Source organism: Rhopilema esculentum, chromosome 21 (assembly GCF_057945365.1).
Source record: "Rhopilema esculentum isolate cy_ngs chromosome 21, ASM5794536v1, whole genome shotgun sequence".
NCBI classification, from domain to species: Eukaryota; Metazoa; Cnidaria; class Scyphozoa; order Rhizostomeae; family Rhizostomatidae; genus Rhopilema; species Rhopilema esculentum.
Window position 1 is genome coordinate 11,983,188 of NC_142835.1, and position 21,886 is coordinate 12,005,073.

At 37.3% G+C, this 21,886-nt stretch overlaps 1 protein-coding gene across 2 annotated transcripts in view; it reads right to left on the reverse strand.

The window, feature by feature from the left end:
* Positions 1-2,479: 2,479 nt before the first annotated feature.
* Positions 2,480-21,886, reverse strand: part of LOC135684340 (sodium/potassium/calcium exchanger 2) — a 28,206-nt gene continuing 8,799 nt past the window's right edge. For both annotated transcript variants that reach the window (XM_065199869.2, XM_065199868.2), the window contains 10 exons: positions 16,101-16,233; positions 14,046-14,237; positions 13,347-13,530; positions 12,707-12,764; positions 11,275-11,468; positions 10,272-10,392; positions 9,554-9,664; positions 7,859-8,437; positions 4,046-4,216; positions 2,480-3,699 (listed from right to left, as the gene is read on the reverse strand). In XM_065199869.2, coding sequence (XP_065055941.1) covers positions 3,493-3,699; positions 4,046-4,216; positions 7,859-8,437; positions 9,554-9,664; positions 10,272-10,392; positions 11,275-11,468; positions 12,707-12,764; positions 13,347-13,530; positions 14,046-14,237; positions 16,101-16,230 — 1,947 coding nt within the window. In that variant the 5' untranslated portion in view covers positions 16,231-16,233 and the 3' untranslated portion in view covers positions 2,480-3,492. The remainder of the gene's footprint in view (positions 3,700-4,045; positions 4,217-7,858; positions 8,438-9,553; positions 9,665-10,271; positions 10,393-11,274; positions 11,469-12,706; positions 12,765-13,346; positions 13,531-14,045; positions 14,238-16,100; positions 16,234-21,886) is intronic.

Here is a 21,886-nt window from a genome sequence, read left to right on the forward strand (position 1 = left end):
TCAAAGATTTCAAAGGAACTAACTGTCCCTGAAACGTCAGGTTTCTGAGTATTGTGCCCAACTAGGTGGTTGCTTGCTGCTGCATCCCTGAAAAGTGTAGCCTACGTGCCAGGAATTAATTTAAGGGTTTTTTGGACGAGCACGGCTAAACTAAATGTGACGACAAGTCCGTAATTTCGTATATAACCCTTCATAATATACAGGGAATTTCGCATAACTATCTATCAAAGCAAGTTGCAAGATCTTGCAAAACTGAGTAAAAAATATTTGAACATCATTGTTCCTTGGCGTAATTTGACGTGCTGAATAAAATTAGATGCAACTCCAACTTTATAACATCACAAACAGCTATTTTTAGACTTTGGTACTTGTGCCCAGGCTGCTGTTGGGTATCGCAGTATAACCTTACAACTATTCACGTTGTTCAACTGAAACTTTGTTTTTGAATGACAGTTTGTATACACTCTTTTTCATAAGAACCAGTAAATTTTAGTTCAGGCTGACTGTTCTTATTTTTTTCGAAAATCTGAGGCTGGATCGTTCTAAAATTGTTCTTATATCAATAGGGGGTAAGCAGTGTGATTGCTAGCTTTTTCGCTCTGAGGAGGTGTTCAGGCCTCGTTTGCCAACAAGGTGAGTGAGACAACCTTCATTTGCCGACAAGTTTGAATGTCCGCCGAAAAAGCACCCACACATGACCAAAAATTCTCATTTTTGAGAAAAACGTTGCTCCAAATTGCATTTTGCAGAAGCTCAGTCTCAGCTTGTTCTTAATTTGTTCTTAAATTTTGTTCAATTTTCAGGATCGTGTTCTTATAAAATTGTTCTTATAAAAGGAAAAGAGTGTATTTGAGATTTGTCTTCCTATGTTTTCTTTATTTTTTGGCCGTTTCTGCAACAGGATGGAATATATCAACGATCATAACCACGAAAAATTTAGTGCTCGAGCTGCATGAAATATCGAGGCAGGCCATTTAAACCAACAAGCACGCATTTTGGTCAAAGAGGCACATCTGTTTCTCTGTAGGCACATTGAATTAATCTGTGATCTTTGATAATCTGAACATCTTGGAATAGAATGTGAGAAGAGCCGTTTGGTTCAAGAGAAAGAGTCCAAATGTTGATTTTCTGGGTGCTTGCGTTCTCTGGGAGGAATGGTGGATGGGCTAGACCTAGACTGCTGCCTATGCAAGATTCTTTTATTCCATTATTTTAATTTTAATTAGCTTGGGCTGTGGTAGTTCTTAGTTACTCGTGTAAATAGGGGTTTTTGGTTATGTTTTGGTAAAGAGAAGTCATAAAACTTTATCTTGTCGTCTCTATATATCTTGCATTCTCCACATTCTAACAAGGAAAAACATGCGAATAGAAAAATAACTTTGTGTTTGCTGCACAGGAGAGAACTGACTGGCACAACTTGGGGCTTGACACCCCTTAAGAACCTTTCTGCTGGAGCACCAGGGGACTGATTCTCCATGGTTGAGAACTTAAGCCTTCCTTCCCATTGGTGTCTCTGGCACCCCCTGGCCTCCATGCGCCTGTGGCCGATTTGCTTTGTGTTTCTGCATGGCTGAGACGCATAAGCGTTTCAAGCGCCAAAGTGTAATGGCGGACATGTACGGCCTAGCTGTGAATGACGTGAAGCCGATATGAGTTAGTTGGGACACGTAGGTGTTTCAACGATTGGGCGTTTTCTAACAATTTTTAACAAAGTTTTGTGAGCTACAATGAACCATCGCAACAGAAACATAAAAGTTAGACTTGTAAGTTAGAAAGCAGCCACTATGCAGAAACGCATATGACACCGGCATTGATAGATATTTATCTAATAGAGCTGTTAAAGAGGTTGAGAACTTGGAGCTTTGGTATTCGCAAAGCCTGCAAATATAATTTGTTGTCCTGTAAGGAAATTTCGAAGCGGAAGAGATAGGCATGTGTTGGTAATAGATAGGACAAAATCTATATTAAGCAGAATTATCACACATTTAATGTTACAATAACATTGATGCACATCTAGATGTTCAAACGACACACACTTTATGGTTAATTGACATTACGTTTGATGTCATTTTGCTGAACACAGGATCTCTCCTTCTGCATTCTGGGAATCTCGAAACGAAGCCCGAATTCACGTTATTTTGACGGGATAGTTTTGATGCTTGTAATCAAAGTGAACTGTTGCATATACCGTTCTCCTTTTTCTCATACAGATTAAAGAATTCGAGGAACTCTATAAAGATGACCTACAGATGAAATTGCTCGACGGCATCAATTGCCTCCGCGACTGCTTCTCACTTCGGTAGCGACATAGCATATTTTATTCTCAACTCGAGCTATATAAAGTATAGTAGGTAAGAAGAGGGGGGCTAGATGAAAATGGGTTGTTAATTTGCGAAGCATAAATATTGTTGAAGCAACGAATGTGCTCATTCATCTATGTTTACTTTTATCAATTAGAAAATTCCGTTTTTGTATGAAAATATATAGATATTGTGCTATTTAATCTCTTTCTTGAACTTTATAAACCCGATAATTATCTATCAAATTCTCCCCAAATCCTTTGAATATCTAATAGAAGGGGTTAAAAAGAGGAAGCGTTAAATTCCATCGATCTGAGCTAAACGGGGATGTATATTGTACAGAGCCAGAGAGTATCTACCGAATGTTTATTAGTAAAATGGTCTCTCGTGATATAATGCTTACATTACTTTTATCCTAATAGATTATTTTCTTTGCTCAATGTGACATTATTAGAATACTTGCTGTAGTCTGGGCTTCCAAATTTTTATTTAGTTTCTTTCATCATCTTAATAAAGTTGTGCTTATTTTGTTTGACCCTAGATGGGAACAATTTTTCGCGTTTCAGTCCATTCTGCAACTTTATTTGACACCAATGAAATACATATGAAAATGTCGTGCAAAGGAAAATGATTTTGTCCAATATGAGATATGTTTATAACGGAGCCAGCCGTATCAATAAAAATAAACATAAATTACGACTTACACTATCTTCTGCAAAAAAAGTTTGCAAAGCAGAAAGGTGGTTTAAGGAATTTCTGGTTTTGAGAAGAGCTGGTTACTTGTCATCTTGCATATAGTGAAGCTAAAAGCAGTAAAAAGAAAAGGAAAAAATTCCTTTTTCAATTCATCAATATAAAGTTGTTTAAAAAAAAATGATTGGGCCTTTTCAGACTTCTCTCGAGAATCCTGAGGAATTTATGTTGTACTTATTGCTATTTTGCACTTCTTGATATGTTGAACTCTTTTAGGTTCAAGTTAATTATTAAAGCTGCAACTGGACAACCCATTATTCCATAGGGGACCAACGATTTCGTAAAGTACTTTCTATTGATAAATACAATCTTTTATCTTCTATCCTAATCTACATGCCGCCTACACATGAACTACACAATTCACTAATCTTTGGCATTTTCAGATATTTACAGCAATTTTTGTTTCTTACATACTTTTACTTCATATGAATTTAACAATCTAGCAATTATTATTGCAATAAATATCTTGGATATACGCATACGCTACAAAACAAATGTACAATATAACAAACACTATGCCTAACTTTTTGTTCATTTTGAATCTTGCTATTGCAAATGAAATTATTGACAGCAATAAAATAAGCAGCAAAAGAAAGCCAAACTTCACGTGAGGAATCATTATGATCTTGCCGCTTTTGTAATCCTCCTGAAAAAAATGATAGCGTGTTTAAATTACTTGGTTTTAAAGGTAACCAAGACTACAACCTATTGATGTGCATTGTTGTGGTAGAATCGTTGGGACTGTGGGTGGATCTGAATAAGCTGGTAGCGATGTCTTAAGAGCTGCAGCATTGGTGTAGCAAATTTACCGGTCGAAACCCAGGCAGATTAGAACGATAAATTGTCAGAAAAGACAAATTAACCACTTTTAGCACATATGACATTATGAATTTGCACCTAAATTATTACGCATGCAGAAGGTTTGCAGGGAGATCTTTGCTTTTACATTCTACAAGTAGACGAAGTGTGCCAAAAACTGACTAAGAACTCACCTCCTCTTTGGGTGTTAGCAGTAAAACAGGCTTCATTTTTCTAATTAGTATGCTTATGACAAAAGGAAGCCCGAGACCTAAATCGATGTCAAACACGTTGGAACCAATTGCATTGGAAACCGCCATGTCACCATACCCATCTCTTGCTACAAGAATCGAGCTCAGTGCGTCCTATAATTTGAGAATAATAGATTATCAATTAGAGTCCTAAAAACGTTTGGATAGAGAGCTTTTGAGAACGTTAAGTTCACTTCACTGTGATAAAAAAATTAAATCAATTGTTGGCATTCGGTTTATTTTATCTCGATGGCATTATCATCACTCTATCTTTCATTCTCTGCACTTCTTTAAGATACCTCACAGGCTGAATGATGACCATATACCAATTTATTTGATCGTCAATATGCTTCAAAACTTTCAAGGCCCTTACCAGTTCTGTAATTTGCTTACATATAGCTTTAGCTGTCATTAAACAATATACCGGCCATTTTTTCCTCCTTATTAACTAATTAAAAATCGTAGAAGAAGTTACATTTGATCAGGTTTTCTGCCCTTGAATAAAAGCGGCTTCCTAAATGAACGAATCAATTTCTTCTAAGGTGATACACTAATCTCTTTGAACTGGCATCAACCAATATGTGTTACGTCATGAACTAACCTCCGTGTTCAGGTCTTTTTGATTTTACTATCCTGATAAGAGCCAATCTCTGTGCCCTGAACTAAACTAATCTTGCCCTGTTAGGATTTAACTTTGTTGTCCTGACCTAAACTAATCTTGCACTGTTATGATCTTACTTCGTTGTCCTGACCTGAACTAATCATGCCCTGTTAGGATCTTACTTCGTTGCCTGACCTAAACTAGACTGGTCTGTTATGATCTAACTTTGTTGTCCTGACCTGAACTAATCTTGTTTTTTGGTCTAACAACGTGGACCTGTCCTGAACTTATCTTGTCCTGTTCTCATCAAACTTCATTGTCCTGACTCTAGTCTTCATTGTCCTGACTCTAGTCTTGTCCTGTTATGATCTTACTTCGTTGTCCTGACCTGAACTAATCATGCCCTGTTAGGATCTTACTTCGTTGCCTGACCTAAACTAGACTGGTCTGTTATGATCTAACTTTGTTGTCCTGACCTGAACTAATCTTGTTTTTTGGTCTAACAACGTGGACCTGTCCTGAACTTATCTTGTCCTGTTCTCATCAAACTTCATTGTCCTGACTCTAGTCTTCATTGTCCTGACTCTAGTCTTGTCCTGTTATGATCTTACTTCGTTGTCCTGACCTGAACTAATCATGCCCTGTTAGGATCTTACTTCGTTGCCTGACCTAAACTAGACTGGTCTGTTATGATCTAACTTTGTTGTCCTGACCTGAACTAATCTTGTTTTTTGGTCTAACAACGTGGACCTGTCCTGAACTTATCTTGTCCTGTTCTCATCAAACTTTATTGTCCTGACTCTAGTCTTCATTGTCCTGACTCTAGTCTTGTCCTGTTATGATCTTACTTCGTTGTCCTGACCTGAACTAATCATGCCCTGTTAGGATCTTACTTCGTTGCCTGACCTAAACTAGACTGGTCTGTTATGATCTAACTTTGTTGTCCTGACCTGAACTAATCTTGTTTTTTGGTCTAACAACGTGGACCTGTCCTGAACTTATTTTGTCCTGTTCTCATCAAACTTCATTGTCCTGACTCTAGCCTTCATTGTCCTGACTCTAGTCCTCATTGTCCTGACTCTAGTCTTGTCCTGTTATGATCTTACTTCGTTGTCCTGACGTGAACTAATCTTGTCCAGTCTTAATTTTGTTTTAATGACCTGAACTAACCCCATTGTCCTGACGTGAATTAAACTGGTTGTCCTAACGTGAATTTATCGATCTCCATAACATATATTTGTCCTGATAAAAGTCAATCTCTGCGCTCTGAAATGATCGACTTTTGTCCTGTTATCATCTGATGTCACTGTCCCACCTTGGACCTTTATTCTCTTTATTCTGAGCTCAACTATCTAGTGTCCTAGCACGAACTGTTTGGTGTACTGAACTAATTTCTGTCCAGTTCTGAACTAATATTGTTGCCCTGTCATTAAAGAATCTCTATGTTCTGAACTGAACTAGATCACTGTCAAAACATGAATTAATCTACGTATATCTGCTTGTTCTAAGACACACCAAATGTGTCCTAAACTAATCTTTATGTTCTGTCATGATTCATGAACTAATTTTCGTGTTCTGGCATGAGCCAATCTTTTTTTTCTGACATGAAATAATTGGTGTTCTAACCCGAACACATCCGTGTCATGTCCTGAACTCGTCTTGCTTTTCTAACATGAACTAGTCTGCGTCCTAAAGCGAACACATCCAGGCGCAGATCTAGACCGAGTTGACAGGTTTCAAAAACCGGTCAGATTTCTAGAAATTACTTTTTCTATGTTTTAGTAAATATAGAGATAATAATGTTTATCAATATGATTATTATTATCACCTCCCTTAACCTTATCAACATTATTCATTATCATTATGGATATTTCGTCGCTCCACCTCTGGCACAAAATTTGAATTTTTCAGTTATTCACCATCTTGATTGCACAAACAATGTGACCTTTTGTAAAGCAATCAAGTTATGTAATAGTGTGTCAAGCCGCAAATCATGTAGTAGTTAAGGGTCCTTTTTTGTTCTTCGTAGTTAATGGTCCTAGGGGTCATAGGGGTCATAGGGGTCCTAGGGTCTGGTTTTTCCAGTATGCCTTTTCAAGGATGCGTAACAGAAGAAAATCTTAACCCGGTCACCATATCAAAGCTTATTTTGGCCTTCAACCTGGTCAAAAACCGCTCAAGATTGCGAAATATGAAGCTCCAAGCAGCTTCTAAAGGTTTGACCGGGCTCTGACCGGGTTCTGACCGGGTTCTGACCGGGTTCTGACCGGGTTCTGACCGGGTTCTGACCGGGTTCTGACCGGGTTCTGACCGGGTTCTGACCGGGTTCTGACTGAGTTCTGACCGGGTCCTGACCGGGTTGGGCGTAGTAGATCTGAATTATGCAATGGAATCAAATGGTCTCCCTTTGCATTTTAGTGAAGTCAATAGAGTATGGGAAAGAAAAAGAGAATTTTTTAAAATAACTAGTAAATGAAGCAACAGATGCTAAAATCAAAGCAAGGTTGTTGAACCCACAAGGGCAAAAGCAAAATGAGCAAAAAAATATATGAACAGAAAATAATTTTTTGTTGCCGTTAGTTTTGGGAAGTTCAAAGAGGCTTTTTATTTTGTAGGGGCGAATTCTTTTATCATTATAATGAATAACCCCCAGAGCCCCTTCAAGGACACCCTGAAAGCTCTTTGTTGGCAATAGAAAATTTTCTTTCAAAATCTGCTATACAAAATTTTCTGATTGACATAAAACGGTGGCAATGGACATTCTTTTTACAGCAAACAGAGGAGGGTAGGTATTTTCGGGATCTAAGAGACTTAAGGGGTCTAAGAGATTAGACTTTTCCAGGGGCAGAATATGTTTCCTAATTAAATGCATTCATATATAACCTGGTCATAGATTTCTCTGGGTCCGCACCTGCACATCTGGGTCATGTCCTGAACTAATTTTGTTTTCCTGTCATGAACTAATCTCCGTGCTCCGACCTGAACGAACTTGGAGGGTGAAGTGCCCGGATATTCACGTACTTGCACAGCTCTCCTCTCACTTCCATTCAAAACTCTTTGCAAAATTACTGCATTACTTCGGCAACATGTAATTATGTATGCAATACAAACAGGCATAGAAATGGAATGAAATGGAAAAAATTGATGAAACCTACCGGAATACTGGTTCCAATTGCAACCACTACCAGTCCCATTGTAAATTTGTCTACTCCTAATATGCACCCGGCTCTGCCGACCAGTGTAACCATCGCAAAACTTAGTGCAGCAATCCAAAAAACAGACATTACAAACGAGACTATGAAATATCTTTGTAATTTCGGCTTGCTGCAGTCAGGAACTGTCCAACTGAAACCGACTACAAACGGAAATGAAACTAGGAAAAGAATCCAATGAAGGATAATTTTAATGAGAGATATACAGCCTCGTTTCCCTTCATCTCGCGATGGTATCTCGGTCTTGATTGGCGGAAAGCACGAGCAGACTTTTATTCCCTCCTCGTTTTCATCTTCCTTTGCATCACTTTTACTCTCTTCCAAGTCTTTAGGATCACATTTAGATTGAAATGATCCGTTTGTTATTGGTTCTGTTGAACGCGTACAGCTCAGATCCAAGTTTTCCTTTTCCTTTATATCAATGCTGTTTTCGCTGTGGAGGAGAGATCCAGTGCGCCTGTCTTCATGCGATTCTGATATAAAAGATGGGCGTCTTCCCACACCATCGTGAGCGCCAATTATCTTCAAGAGAAAAGAATTTTATGGTATTAGTAGCTGTCTCTCTTCAAATATAAAATTTCACAAACTATGCTAGAAAAATGAGATAAACTTCAACCATCTTTGAAGGATAAATCTTTTGTCTTGTTAACGAGAACTTTTCTAAGGAAAAAGGCAATTAAAAGTATACTTCTGTTGCCAGTAGTACGTTCTCATGTAAAATATGCAAGTGACGTTTGGTCTCCGCACACAAAATTGAAACAAAGAATCCGAAGCACTTCAAAGTAATAGTGCTTACTTTGTTATCGGCGATAACCTCCAGAGTCAGAATAACTGTCCTAATCAAAATGGGCAGCTCTTCAATTGCGTAGAATCATAGTCTATAGAATTGGGACGGTCTGGAGCATTTTGTCTTCATAAAAGGAACCCGCCTCGGATTTTGAGGCAACTAGTTGCCAGGCCCTTAACAAGATAGAACGTGCACAAGCATTTTGAGGAGTCGAGGAGATTGAGTTGTAGAGTGAACTAAATTATTGCAACATCATCTTGCAATTGCTCGATGAGAATTTTTTTGAAGACTCCACTGAACTTCAATTAGATTTCGAGCGGGCAGTAGATGAGGTAGGTTATGTTTTGTTGCCATCATTGTGCCTTACTTGCTATCGGTCACAACTAGGTAGCATATAATCTCATCAAAGTGTTTACTAATCTGTTTGTTTTGAAATATTATCTATGTTTGAACCAAGCTTATTACTTTTCTCTGAAATACGCCAAAAAGTTCCCGTTCTAGGGAATTTTTCCATAAATTTGGAAGAATTCTTGGATTATTCCAGTGTGTGCCTGGTGATGCAGAAAACTTTCATACCTTTTATAACTGAAAAATCTGCATCGCAATCTTAAAACAGATACTCCTATCTAGGGATTTTATTAACCCGACATGGGCCAAAAATGCAAGTATATAGATGACAGAAAAAACACGTTGTAAATTGAATTTGGCTCTAGTGACAGCCACTCGTGCGTGCACTACAAGCAGTTATTGGAAACGATTTAAACGTGTCATGCGTTGTCACAGACAGCCGTGGTTGGGCATTAATACGTGCAGTTGATAACTGTTTGCTATCTCTAGTAAAAAGCCATTACCGTGTGTGTCAATTCGCCACGTTTCAAATGCGAGAACCTTCGCGATGATTCAACTGGAGACGCGGTTTCTGATCTTTCACCAAGCGCATTGCGCGTGTGTTCGTGTTGTTCCTGTATGCGGAAGAAGAAAACCATTTACTACGTCATTGAAGACAAGCGATAAGCAAATCAGAAAAATATATTTTTGCAATTGCAGTGATCCATGCACAATTTCTTGCACTGACCTTTTCTTTTTCAATCTTCGTAATTTGAAATATCCCATAAGAGATTATATCTGGGCAAACTGCATTCAAAATATTTTCAGTTTTGCAACATGCATACGATGTATTACCATACCATAAAAAGCAGGCAGTATCCCGTTTGTTGTACTCTTCGAGAAAAGTATCCTAGAAATCTCCAGTCATTGTCTTTTTATAATTATGCAGCTCTTGGATAAAGAATATGCTACATCCAAATAAAGAAAGTTGTTGGTCTAACGTGTATAATATATTTTGTGTATGGCATGTTTGTTCGGCAATTTTCATGAGATTAGTAGACATGCAATTAGTGATTTGGGAAGAAAATTTCCTTATATTGTCGATTAAAAATACTCCACACATGCAGAAAAAGCCTATTTTGATTGTCTTCAGAGGGGTTCTGGATGTTTGGTTCAATGTCGGAAGGAGAGATGAACAGAACACTAATTTTGACTGAAAGCAGAAAGTATGGCACTACCAACCGTGCTTCTTGTAGGAGACACGCAATTCGTGAAGTCCTCAGCATTTGCCTTTTCACTGTGGCTAAATGCCAAAGTGGTTTCTTTACCTTCTCCGTGAGATGGGTGGATGGGAGCTTTTCGGCTGGATCAAAGAACATGAAGTAATGAGATTCTGCTTAACTTCATAATTAGAGATTTAGTTAAACATTAGAGAATTAGAAATTTATTAGCATCGTGATTAATGGCGTCGATAGAAAAATTCATAAGTGGGGGAGGGAGGATCTAGTCTCTCTAACAAAAATTATAAAGCATTTTATCTATATTTGAACATAACATAACGACATCAGATCCGAAATAAAACAAGGGATAAAGATTTATCATTTATTCAAAGTTAAATCATACGAATGGAAGCTTTTTCTGGTCTCCTCCTCAAAGAAGACATTTTTAAGTATTATACTTTATTGAAAGAGATTGCCAATCTGATTTAAAACAATGAAAGAAGTCATCATATTCAGTTTTAAAATCTTTCCTCTTAAAACTTAACACTTAGTTTAAAGTAAACAACATGTTCTCTGACAGAACAGCAGTTTAGCTTTACAGTGGGATCTCTCACTCCCCTCTGAGCCCCCTCTACGAACACTATTGAACATGATTTTGCTTCAAAGTTGAAACCCATTGGAACCATAGCTCATGTGGTATCGAAGCATCGTAATATGATTCTTATTATATTCAAATCTATTCTGATGCTCTGCAAAATTTGTTAATTTGCTCGTTGACCAAACTCTCTCAATGGCTTTACTCAACCTTAGAGTAGAGGAGCAAAATGGCTCAGGTAATTTCAAATGACCTGATCCACAGTGTTACAGATTTAATCCATTTTTGCGAAGAAAACAATTGTTAACGTGCCCTAGCAATATTAGGCCCTTACGAATCTGCTTTTGACTAAAACAATTTAGTTTAGTTTGCCAGTCTGCCAGTTTGCATGTCTTTTAAGGGAGTAAAAGAATATCTATTTGATTCCTACCTGCATTTGGCCAACAACTCCATCAGTTTATAGTTGACTTTCATTATTGAAATGTATAGTATATATAGAGACAGCATTATGATGCTTTCGTATAAGTAAAATTTCCCATCCCAAGCGAACATAATGAAAAGGACAATTGACAGCGCGTAGAAGGTCGAATCCCTTGCCAAGGGCCGCCAGTCAAGACACAAAGTCTGCAATTAAAAACAATCAACTTTTATTGTAAGCCCATCTTTACAAAAAGACTAAGTGCTCAATTTTCAGATTCTCCTCGTAAATATTCATGGCAGAGGTAAAAATAGAGGTGAAAAAATCTTCTAGTTTGAAAAATTGCTAAGAGAATCATAAATCATTTCTAAATAAATATTGATTGAAGTAATTCCATATTATTATACGTTGTTGCGAATGGAGGCCGCCAAGCAACAAGTCTTTTATTGATTTGGAGAAAATTGCGAGCTACTGAAAAAGTTCTCGTTGACAAACATTTTTATTTTTGTAAAAACATTCTCTTAATAATTATTTTTGGAGCTAGATAGTTGTGGATCTATTTAAGATCAAACTGCAATTACAAATAAACCATTTCATGCTATCACAGCAGTCTAGTCAAAACCAGACAGCTAGTTTAATCGTCAAAATAAAAAGTCGACAAAGATAATATTTTAAAACAATAACCAAGTCACTATCTCTAGTAAAGAAAGTGTTATCGAAGAAAATGAAAAAGTCATCCACTTTTTACGCTAAAGCGAAGATAACCAAAGAATAGAAAAATTCACTTCAAAGGCACTTCAACAGAAATTTCAAAAAATTCAGAGCTTGGAAAGAAAAGTATAAGGTTCTTTTTTTCGTAAATCACACAAATCAACACAAATTGTAGACAGAAATTAAAAGAGTATCAATGGAAATATGAGTAGCTATTTACAACTGTTCTGTTCTATATACAAAAAGCGTGTTATGTTTTTATGTATTTTTAATTTGGTTTTATTTGGTTGCTGTTTGCAAATATTGATCACAAAACAATTCGCAAATATAATAATTGTCAAATAAAAGCAGATTTATCATTTCTACCATTTAGGTTTTCAATTTTATAAAGAACTTTCATTTGTTGAATCTACGCCAGATAGGCTAGGAACACCAAGCTAGAAAGAATGCAAAATGAAATTTGACTCTTTGGTTACCCAGAAGAGTTCCCGAATTCTGCGATCTTAAAATCAATCTTGCAAACTCTAAAGTGATTTGAGCAGGGCTGTGGTCTTTAGCCCATAAAATTCCTCCTCTACTTTTTAAAGAAATACAAATGGTACATTTTTAGCAGAGGAAACTGTTTTTTAGATTGACGTACATCATAGAATATTCAGTGAAAGTTTTCTTTTAAGACTCATGCATAGTTTCTTTATTCTCTGTACTCCTTTGATAAAAGTGTCAAGATACGAACCTTGCCTGCAAAAGCAGCTGAGAGAGCGACTATCCCAAGAAGATTAAATACTGCGCTCCTGGAAGAGAACGACAAACGTTTCTTGCTAGAATTTAAATGATGAAGTTAGTGTCATCAGCTAGATGTTATCACACAACACAATCGTGAGCTTTTCACGAGAAAAAGAAACAAGTGCAAAACAGTTGGCAGTCGAGACCTAACAATGTTAGGGATGGCACAAACTGCCGATTGCATAAAAGATGAAAGTGTCAAATTCAAGGTCAGAAAAGTATATTTTAGATATGCAGATATTTTGAGATGGTCAATCGATCAAGTGAACAATCGGTTTAAATTGGAACTTTAAAAAGAGGTTTTTACTGAACTGAAAAGTCAGAATGAGGCTTGCTTTCAAATGGGTGCGGCGTCTAAAGCGTTTTCAAGGATCTAAGCCCTTAAACTTCATTTACTTCTCCTCTGATCAGCAATCAAGGGTTAATAATAAGTTGGGATCTCTTACTGGACTATTCTTTTCATCCCTCAAATATGTTCCCTCGTATCCCAGTCTTATGAAAAGAGGCAAAAATCTTATTTGCTGTACTAGCTTTGTGAAGATCAAAGAATTTTAAAAAAGCTCCATGAATCTATGTAGCCAGTTACTTGCCCCACGATAGTGCCAACACCAACATCGCTTTCAACAGTTACACCTGCTATTGAAGTGAATAGTTCCGGTGCGGAGGAGCCCGCGGCCATGAATGTTGCCCCAGCGACATCTTCGGACAAGTCCAGCTTTTCACTGATCACCTCCAGCGAAGGCACAAAGAAATCATCGCAAACAATCGCCAGAGCTTGGGAAAGAAGGTTCGTGTGTCAATTTTGAATAATTATTTCATCATTCAGAGTTCTCGATAGGTAGAGTAATAATTGAATCTTTTTACAGTACACGTTGCGTCTAATCAGTAACTGTTTTTCTACGGCAATGTGTTTGGTTGTATGTATTCCAAATAACACCTTTCAAAGTAAACCCTTTGTCAATAAGTACCAAATTCATTCCCTATCCTTTCCCTTTTCTAAGACTTTATTTGAAAGAGTTAAAGAAAGCACGCTAGCCCCAGTGACAAATAATTCCATTTGTGGCATAGTAACGTAGTGAAGTAGCAAAGTGAAGGAGGCAAGAGTGGAAGACGGCCCCCCAAATAGCAAAAATATATTTTTAAAAGAGCATTTACTGGCGTGGATTTTTCCCACGCTCAATTTGCCTTTGCCCCCCCCCCCCAATTTTCTGACTGTCAATGCTGATGAGACGCTATTGACAGTCAAATCCGCGGCAAAGTATATGCTATGGAGTTTGAGCAAGACATACCTACAAACACGGCGAAGATCAGGAAGACGTAAAGACCAATCCACAGGTAGGCCGTGCTTGGAGAATGCCACTCACTCGTCGGCTTCGAGTAGTTCCTCGCAAATCCCAGCTCATAATCGCACTTTTCCCACTCCACTGTGCTCAGCAGTTTCCTTGAGACAACACTATTGTCGAGCCAGTTTTTAGAGTCAACTGCAATTCAAAATTTGTTGGCAATAAGGTTCACATGCTGCATCAAAATGCTGAATTGTGCTTCGGATTGGTATCACTTACCACCAAGGACCATTGAGAAGTAAGGATATCCTACTGCACTCGCATCTACGTTTTTTTATAAGAACCAGTAAATTGAAGCTCTGACTGGGTGCTATTTATTTGTCTAAAAACAAGGCTGTAAACACTACAATTGTACCATCCCAGACAAATATAGTTGAGACTTTTCAAGAAAAGTGGATTTTTTCTCTCTTCTTTCAAAAATTACTTTTCCCTTCCCCCATTCAATTTGGAATGCACGTTTCTAAAGCACAAATGATAGAGCTGCAAATCTAGCATTTATTTTGGGAGAAAAGGGGGGATTCAAAGTTTTAGGGGCAAAATTTGCAGTAAAAGTTTAAAAAATCTTAATGGCATTTATAAAACTTAATAGTAAAAATAGCATTTTGTCTCAACAAATTCTCCAGGGATTGTAGCTAGTATGCTTCAGGGAAGGACTCATGGCTCGTTTGCTAACAAAATGAGACTACTTTTATTCGCCGATAAGTTCAAAGGTTCACCAAAAAAGCACTAATAGATGACAAAAGCTATTTATTTTTTCTTAAATTTTGATCAATTCTAAGGCTCGAGTTTTCATAAGATTGTTCTTAGAAAAAAGGAGTGTATCCACAAAAGTATCCTTTGAATTTTAATAGTCAAACTGCTTATGCATCTTTATCAGTTTTTTGTTTTCCTAGTTTTGTCTGAAATGAAGATATAAGATTTGGTAGGGAATTGCATTAAAAGAAAAATGGCTTGGGCAATATAGATACTTTATCTGTATTTCGTAATTAATAGTTTCAACTCTGTTGTTTTAGAAACCAATCTTAACGATTCAATTGCCAAAGCATCCATTTCGAATTATTTACGTATCCAATTGAAATTGATTTCTCATTATGCCAGTGTAGTAACACAGCGAATTTGTACCTCGTGATCAGGGAAGACTCCTTACTCACAACCAAGTTTGATTATCTAACTCAGGGATGCCCATCATATTGCCCGCGGGCCAGATGTTTCCCGCGCTTATTCTGTGGCCCGTGCTTAGTCAATATATTTCTTAATGATTTGGTCATTGAGCTATGTTTATTAACTGCCATCCTCATTAAATTTTATGATTCATTATTTGACATAATTTCTCTTTATTAGACGTTTCTAAGCAGATGCTTTTATTACGAAGCTGAACAAAACAAGTCTAAGCATACAGAGAAACAGGGGTGGACTGGCTAGCTGGCGTTGGCCCACAGGCATTTGAAAATTAGCATTTCATACTTATACCAATTTTATGAAACTGTTCGTGTAACTTCCATGTTATTATTCCGTAATTTTGCATGTAACTGTAATTATCAATCCATTTACTGTTTAATAAAAAATTTGGCGATGATTTACATACTAGTCCGCATGTGCAGTAGGCTTTTGTCCATGGCTCACCCAAGAAATAAGTTGGGTACCCCTGTTCTAACTCATAAAGACTATCAGCAAAATGTCTAAAACAGAGCGGTCAAACGCTGTCCCATCTCTATAATTATTACAACAATAGTCCGTTCCATCCAGGAAGAGTCTGGCCTCATTGATATCTAAACATAATACTGCATCCAAGATCTGTTTGAACACAGATTCAAGAAACGTGCAAATTTAATTTTCAGGTTCAGTTAAAATTGCAATTTTCTTTCAAAGATTAAGTTGGATATCCTTTGGTGCATATCTATTTCAAAACAATAAAAATTGTTGCAAGTGCTTTTAAACGACATGAAAAATATCAAGAGCTAAAGAACACCTGTCAACTTAAAACTTTAAACGCTTTCGTACCTTTTTCTGACTGTATGAATGACTTTTTTGCGAAAAACTTCGTGCACAGAAGGAAGGTTGCGATCAGCAAAATGCTCCTCTTCAGCCAGGCATGACTCTTCTGCCGACGAAAGTTTCCATTCAAGGCCATTTTCTATGAAAAGCGGAACATGGTTCAGTAACGAAATCTGACCTGCTATAATGTGAGATTCAAATCTGCAAGGCCAAACAAAGGGACACTGCAAAACGCAAAATCTTTGTTACGACGATCCAAGAAAGCTTGCGCGCGGATTTTGCTAGCATAAATAAATGAATAGCGAATGTGCAGCGAGGCTTTTTTGACACCAGAGACAGCTGAAATTGACAGTCACAAAGCCTCACATATTGTTAGCATTGTCCAGTTGCTATGCCAAGAAAAAGCTGGAATTGTCAATTGAGAGGCCTGTTTGTAATAGTATTGACGGATTGTTTGTAATAGTATTGAGCCTGGGTCCATAGAAATTCGAATACGATTTTTTCTGTTTAAACTTTCTCTTTTTGATTGCTGTGTTGTTTTGTAAAGAAAAGAGCGTTCTGGAAAAGCAAGCAAAAGGGCGCCAATAGGTGCTAAAGTTGCTTAACTTTGGGGCTTGTAAAACGGGCCCGGGAAAACTTTGCCTTCCTTAGCTGAAAATCAGTTTGTTGCAAATATTTTCGTAATTCATCCTTAAAACCTTTTGCAACAGACAGCAGACAGGGAGCAAGGTTGGAAACGAGACGGGGGCTAAGGGGCTTGCCCCAGGAAATTTTTAAAATAACCCTATTTAGAACGTCGGGACATGCCCCATATTGAAAATCAAAGTTTTTTACTCATACTTGGCAATATCATGAAGAAGATTCTCAGTCAAATTGACTGTATTTGAGACGTCTACGCGGCTAGTAAAATTTTTAGGTATCAAATGATGTATTGCTCTCAATTTTAGGTATCAAATAGTGATATCAAATTATAGGTTTTGAAAGTTTTGCAGCATATCTTTGAAAAATTTAAAGGGGTGCCTCAGCACCTGCTAGCCTAATGACTGTGTTGCTCCCGCTAAAGTTGCAAATCATTTACAAAAGATATGATTTCAGTTCATTTAGCGTGCGGAATTCCTTCTGTATGAGAAACTGTGCGTAGACATTGTAAAAAGAGTAAAGAATTTCTTAAGAAAAGGAACAGTCTCTATTCTGAGAAAAATGTTTGAAGAAAGTTTGGAATTCTTTAATAGCTAGTTGTAAATTTGAAACTAGTTTTTTCAAAACAGCCATTTTAACTTTTAGTCATGTTTTGCAGAAGGTTATTACATGCGAGCATCAATCCTCAAAATATTCTGTAAAAAGTTTCTTAAAAAGTGGTCAAGATTTTTTGCTTCAGTTAGTCATTTTTGTTTTTTGGTTTCAACGTACAAAAACTCCTGGTTTCAAAGTACAAAAAACAAGATGCCTATTACGTTCTTAGTTGAATTGCAAATAAAATAGCCTGCCACGGACAGGACGTTCAGGAAGTATTGTTCTCTATCTTAAGGGATTGTTGATGGCCCAGAGTCGATGGACATTATTCAAGAGAGACAGCACAAGGAATATGCACATATTACGTAATCAAAAATCGACAATATTTGAAAAATCCCCTTCTCCCTAAATATCTATAATATCAAGCTTTAAACAAATAGCCATAATGACCGTAAACGTTTGTGTAAATCCTCCCTCCCCTCCCCATCTTTGATTATGTGAACCTGTCCATACCCAATAGCCAACATACGAATAATAATATTCAGTTACAGCCTTTCTGATTGGAACTATGGTACTACTCAGTTAACTTTGGTACTACTCAGTTAACTTTGGTACTACTCAGTTAACTTTTCAAAAGTGCGAGCCCTCAGTTATTGGATATCAGGCACTAGCAATATTTTGCATCAGTCATAAGTCAAAAAAATTAGTATATTAATATAAATTAATAATTAAGTCATTAGTTTCACAAAATTATCAGTCATTGTAGTTGGTTGTTTAACAGTCTGTTAGTTAGCTAGTGATATCTCCTACTATCCTCTCAACAGATATAGAATTAATTCAAGTATTGCGCGGTAACCAAAGGTAACCAGGTTCGTAGTGAGAGTGGGCTTTCAGGCTGCTACCACAGTTACTTATGTAAATAGAACAAAATATGAATAATTTTTTGACTTTAAAAGTAGCTTTGAAAAAAGCTAACATTTAAAACATACTAAAAGCTTTTTCGTCTGAACTTTTTCAGAGTATAAAACGTCAGAATAAGGTTCGGAAATAAAAAGGTAAGGGAAATTACCCATTTGTGGATCGAATTTTCCAAACGACCCTTGTTCTGACGTTTTATGCTCTGAGAAGTTTCAGAAGAGAGATTTGAGTATGTTTAAAATGTTTGCTTTTTTCAAAGCCATTTTCAAAACAAAATACGTTCTTTTCAAAATTTTCAGAAAATCTTGAAGAATTTGCTCATCAAAACTTCTTCAGAGTATAAAACGTCAGAATAAGGTTCGGAAATAAAAAGGTAAGGGAAATTACCCATTTGTGGATCGAATTTTCCAAACGACCCTTGTTCTGACGTTTTATGCTCTGAGAAGTTTCAGAAGAGAGATTTGAGTATGTTTAAAATGTTTGCTTTTTTCAAAGCCATTTTCAAAACAAAATACGTTCTTTTCAAAATTTTCAGAAAATCTTGAAGAATTTGCTCATCAAAACTTCTTCTTCACTGAATTTACAATAACAGAGATTGGAAAACTTTGCAATTAATCTTAATATTGCTCAACTTAAAGTTGAAGCTTAATTTCTTATGCAAACGTACTTTGGACTTGAGGTCAATTGATGATTGTAATCAATTTTAGTTCTGTGCAAAGATTAATTGCCTTTCAGCAGTTTTCAAGTTTTTGAAAAAATTACTTGGAGCAAAAAACGCGCCGGGAAATTTCCCAATGTCCCGGTGGGCCAGTCTGCTTCTGGTTCTGACCACTGTGTATGGTAGCCTCTCTGGCCCATTCTGCAAGTCATGGAAAAGTGTGGAAACTCTCCCATGATGGGACATTCTGGACAATGCAAGTTTTCACGTTGTCCAAAAACATCACTTCAAAAAATTCTTCACCAGAGACCCTTTAAAGTACTTCCAGGGCTTTTTTTAGCGCTTGAGATGTTCATGGTCAAAGCAGATAAAAGAGAAAAGGCACCTCTGGCTAAATTTAATAGCTATTCTGGTCAGAGGGGGTTATCAGGTCCTATTTACCGACAAAATGGGTGACCCATCTTTAAATTTCCGGCAAGCTGAAAATTACCTGACTGTTGTGTACGCGCGCGCAATGCCTAAGATCCGCTGCGATCTAACGCTAGACCTAGAGAGCACACGAGACAAGACGCCATGTTTTCACTCCGACCCTGATCTCATCCCTCAAATCCAATCTGAGGCTAGTATAAAATGGTTTATGCCTAATACATTACACTGACCATGCACCGCTAGATGGCAAAAAACTCGTGCAATTGAATTTTTTTAAAGGCGGTGTCAAACCCCACACCCTCCTCAAGCGACGGTCCTGACCAGGGGCTCCAAAATTAGCAAAAGTCATGTTTAAACTTCAATTGCGTTTCATGACATTCATTGTATCATATTTCTCTCGTTGTGTGACATTAAGATAAATGATGAATCCCAGGAAAAAGGTAGTCATTGACGGCAGACAACAAAACAAAAAATAATATTTTTCTTCACTTTTTATCCTTTCCATTGCAATTTCCAGATATTATCTTTGCGCGCATTCGATGAAATCCAACTGGCAACATTCCTGATTTCTTCTCAAAACTTGCTCTTCATTCTTCCAACGATGATTGTAAAAGTATTCTGTTACTATGAGATATCAATGCGATTGTCCGCATCACTGATCCTAAACTCGAGCGGCTACTAATGTAAAGAAATTTTTCTCTTACTCCCTCTAGCCCCAATTGTTGCAAACATTTTGCTGATGCTGTTTACTTGTGTGCTTTGTGTCAATTTATTTGTTGTAATTTACAAAGATTTATATTTATAGGTAATTTTAGCTGATTTAATGCTTTTATTGAGTAAAAAAGTGGCGAGGCCATGGCACCCTGCGATTTTTGCTTAAACTTATCGTTATTCAAAACTGAGATCAACCTTTTCTTTCCTCTCTTTCCTCTCTCTCCTTCAACATTTTCTTTCCTAAACCTCCCTCGTTTCCCCTTTAGGGCTTCGCTTTGGGTTCCAAAACCTTTCCATAGCATCATCAACTAGAAAAAGACTTAGGTCTTTGAACTTGAAAGTAGTGTTAGAATTCGAAAATAGCTGTAGAATATAGCCTTCCAAGCTGCGCGAATAAAAGGCTAGATAAACAACAAATAAGCTTTTGCCTCACTGGCAATATCAAAACTCTACCTTTTGTCAATGAGACCACGTCAAGCGAGTGAGCTACACGTCAAATCTCGAAAAATGAATCCATTGATACACCAAACTGCTAGCATCATTCATGAACGTCAAGCACTTTCAATCTTCACAGCATCGTATGTATGCTTACCGGGTTGGTAAAAGTTTATATTTCATATGGTGTTCTGTTTTCATAGAACGAATCTTACCACCCACAACAGGCATGGGAAGCAAATCACAGGGTCCTTGTAACGTGGAATCGTTGAGAACGTTTCTCTCTTTAAAATTATGTTTATTTTTGTCTTGCGAAACAGCGAAGTGGAAAATAGATTTCAATCTTGACAGGCTATTTAAAGTTTTGGACAAGGGGTGGTTTGAGTAAGGGGCATGGTTTGAGTAAGGGGACTCTGCAAACTGTATCGCTATGGTTTTGAGACAAGCTGACGGTTTGATGCTTCAGTTGGGCTTCCTAGTAGATAGATCATGGTTGGAACGAATAAGGATTCTGTCGTCAGAGTGGTGCTTGTAACCAAAAACATACCTGGGAACTTTCGCTAAGCCAAGCTGAAATAAAAAAGGAGCTATACTTAGAGCTTCGTGTGCAGTGACTCAGAAGACGACCTTGAGGCCCCCCAAAATCCCCGTATAACATCGATTTTCGAAATCAGCATCTTCAAATTGACCAAAAGCCCTTATTCCCATAAATTTCGCTCTCGGGCGTTCATTCCCCTATTCTCCGCCTGGTCTTTTTGCAACTCACCGATTTACCCCTTTTTGCCAACTGAATAACCAAAAAGTGTCCTTTAATTGCTTAGGTGCAATGCGAAATGAGCAAAGGGATGACCTTTTGAGTCGATGATCTAAAATAATTCTTTTCGCTCTACTTTTAGAAACACCCAAAAAATGCTCACAACAAGGATTACCAAAAGGTGTGGGGATGTAAAATTGGTCATGGGCCTTGAATGAGGCTCTGGCACCCAGGGTATGAATATTATGGGCACTTTCGAGGTTTCCAGTTTGTGAAAGCAATAGGGTTGTCAAGTGATGACGTCATAAAAGTCTACTTTTAGAATTTTTTAAATTTTTTCCCATAATCTGAAAGACCATCATGAAATACCTCTGAATCTGCAAAATCAATTAAAGGTATTACGAATTGGTTAGTAGAACAACGTGTTTAGTGTTTTCTTTCGGCATATTTCATGACAAGGTTTAACCATTTTACTGTACGGTTTGGTTTGATTTGGTTTGATTTGGTTTGATTTGGTTTGATTTGGTTTGATTTGGTTCGATTTGGTTTGATTTGGTTTGATTTGGTTTGATTTGGTTTGATTTGGTTTGATTTGGTTTGATTTGGTTTCATTTGGTTTGATTTGGTTTGATTTGGTTTGATTTGGTTCGA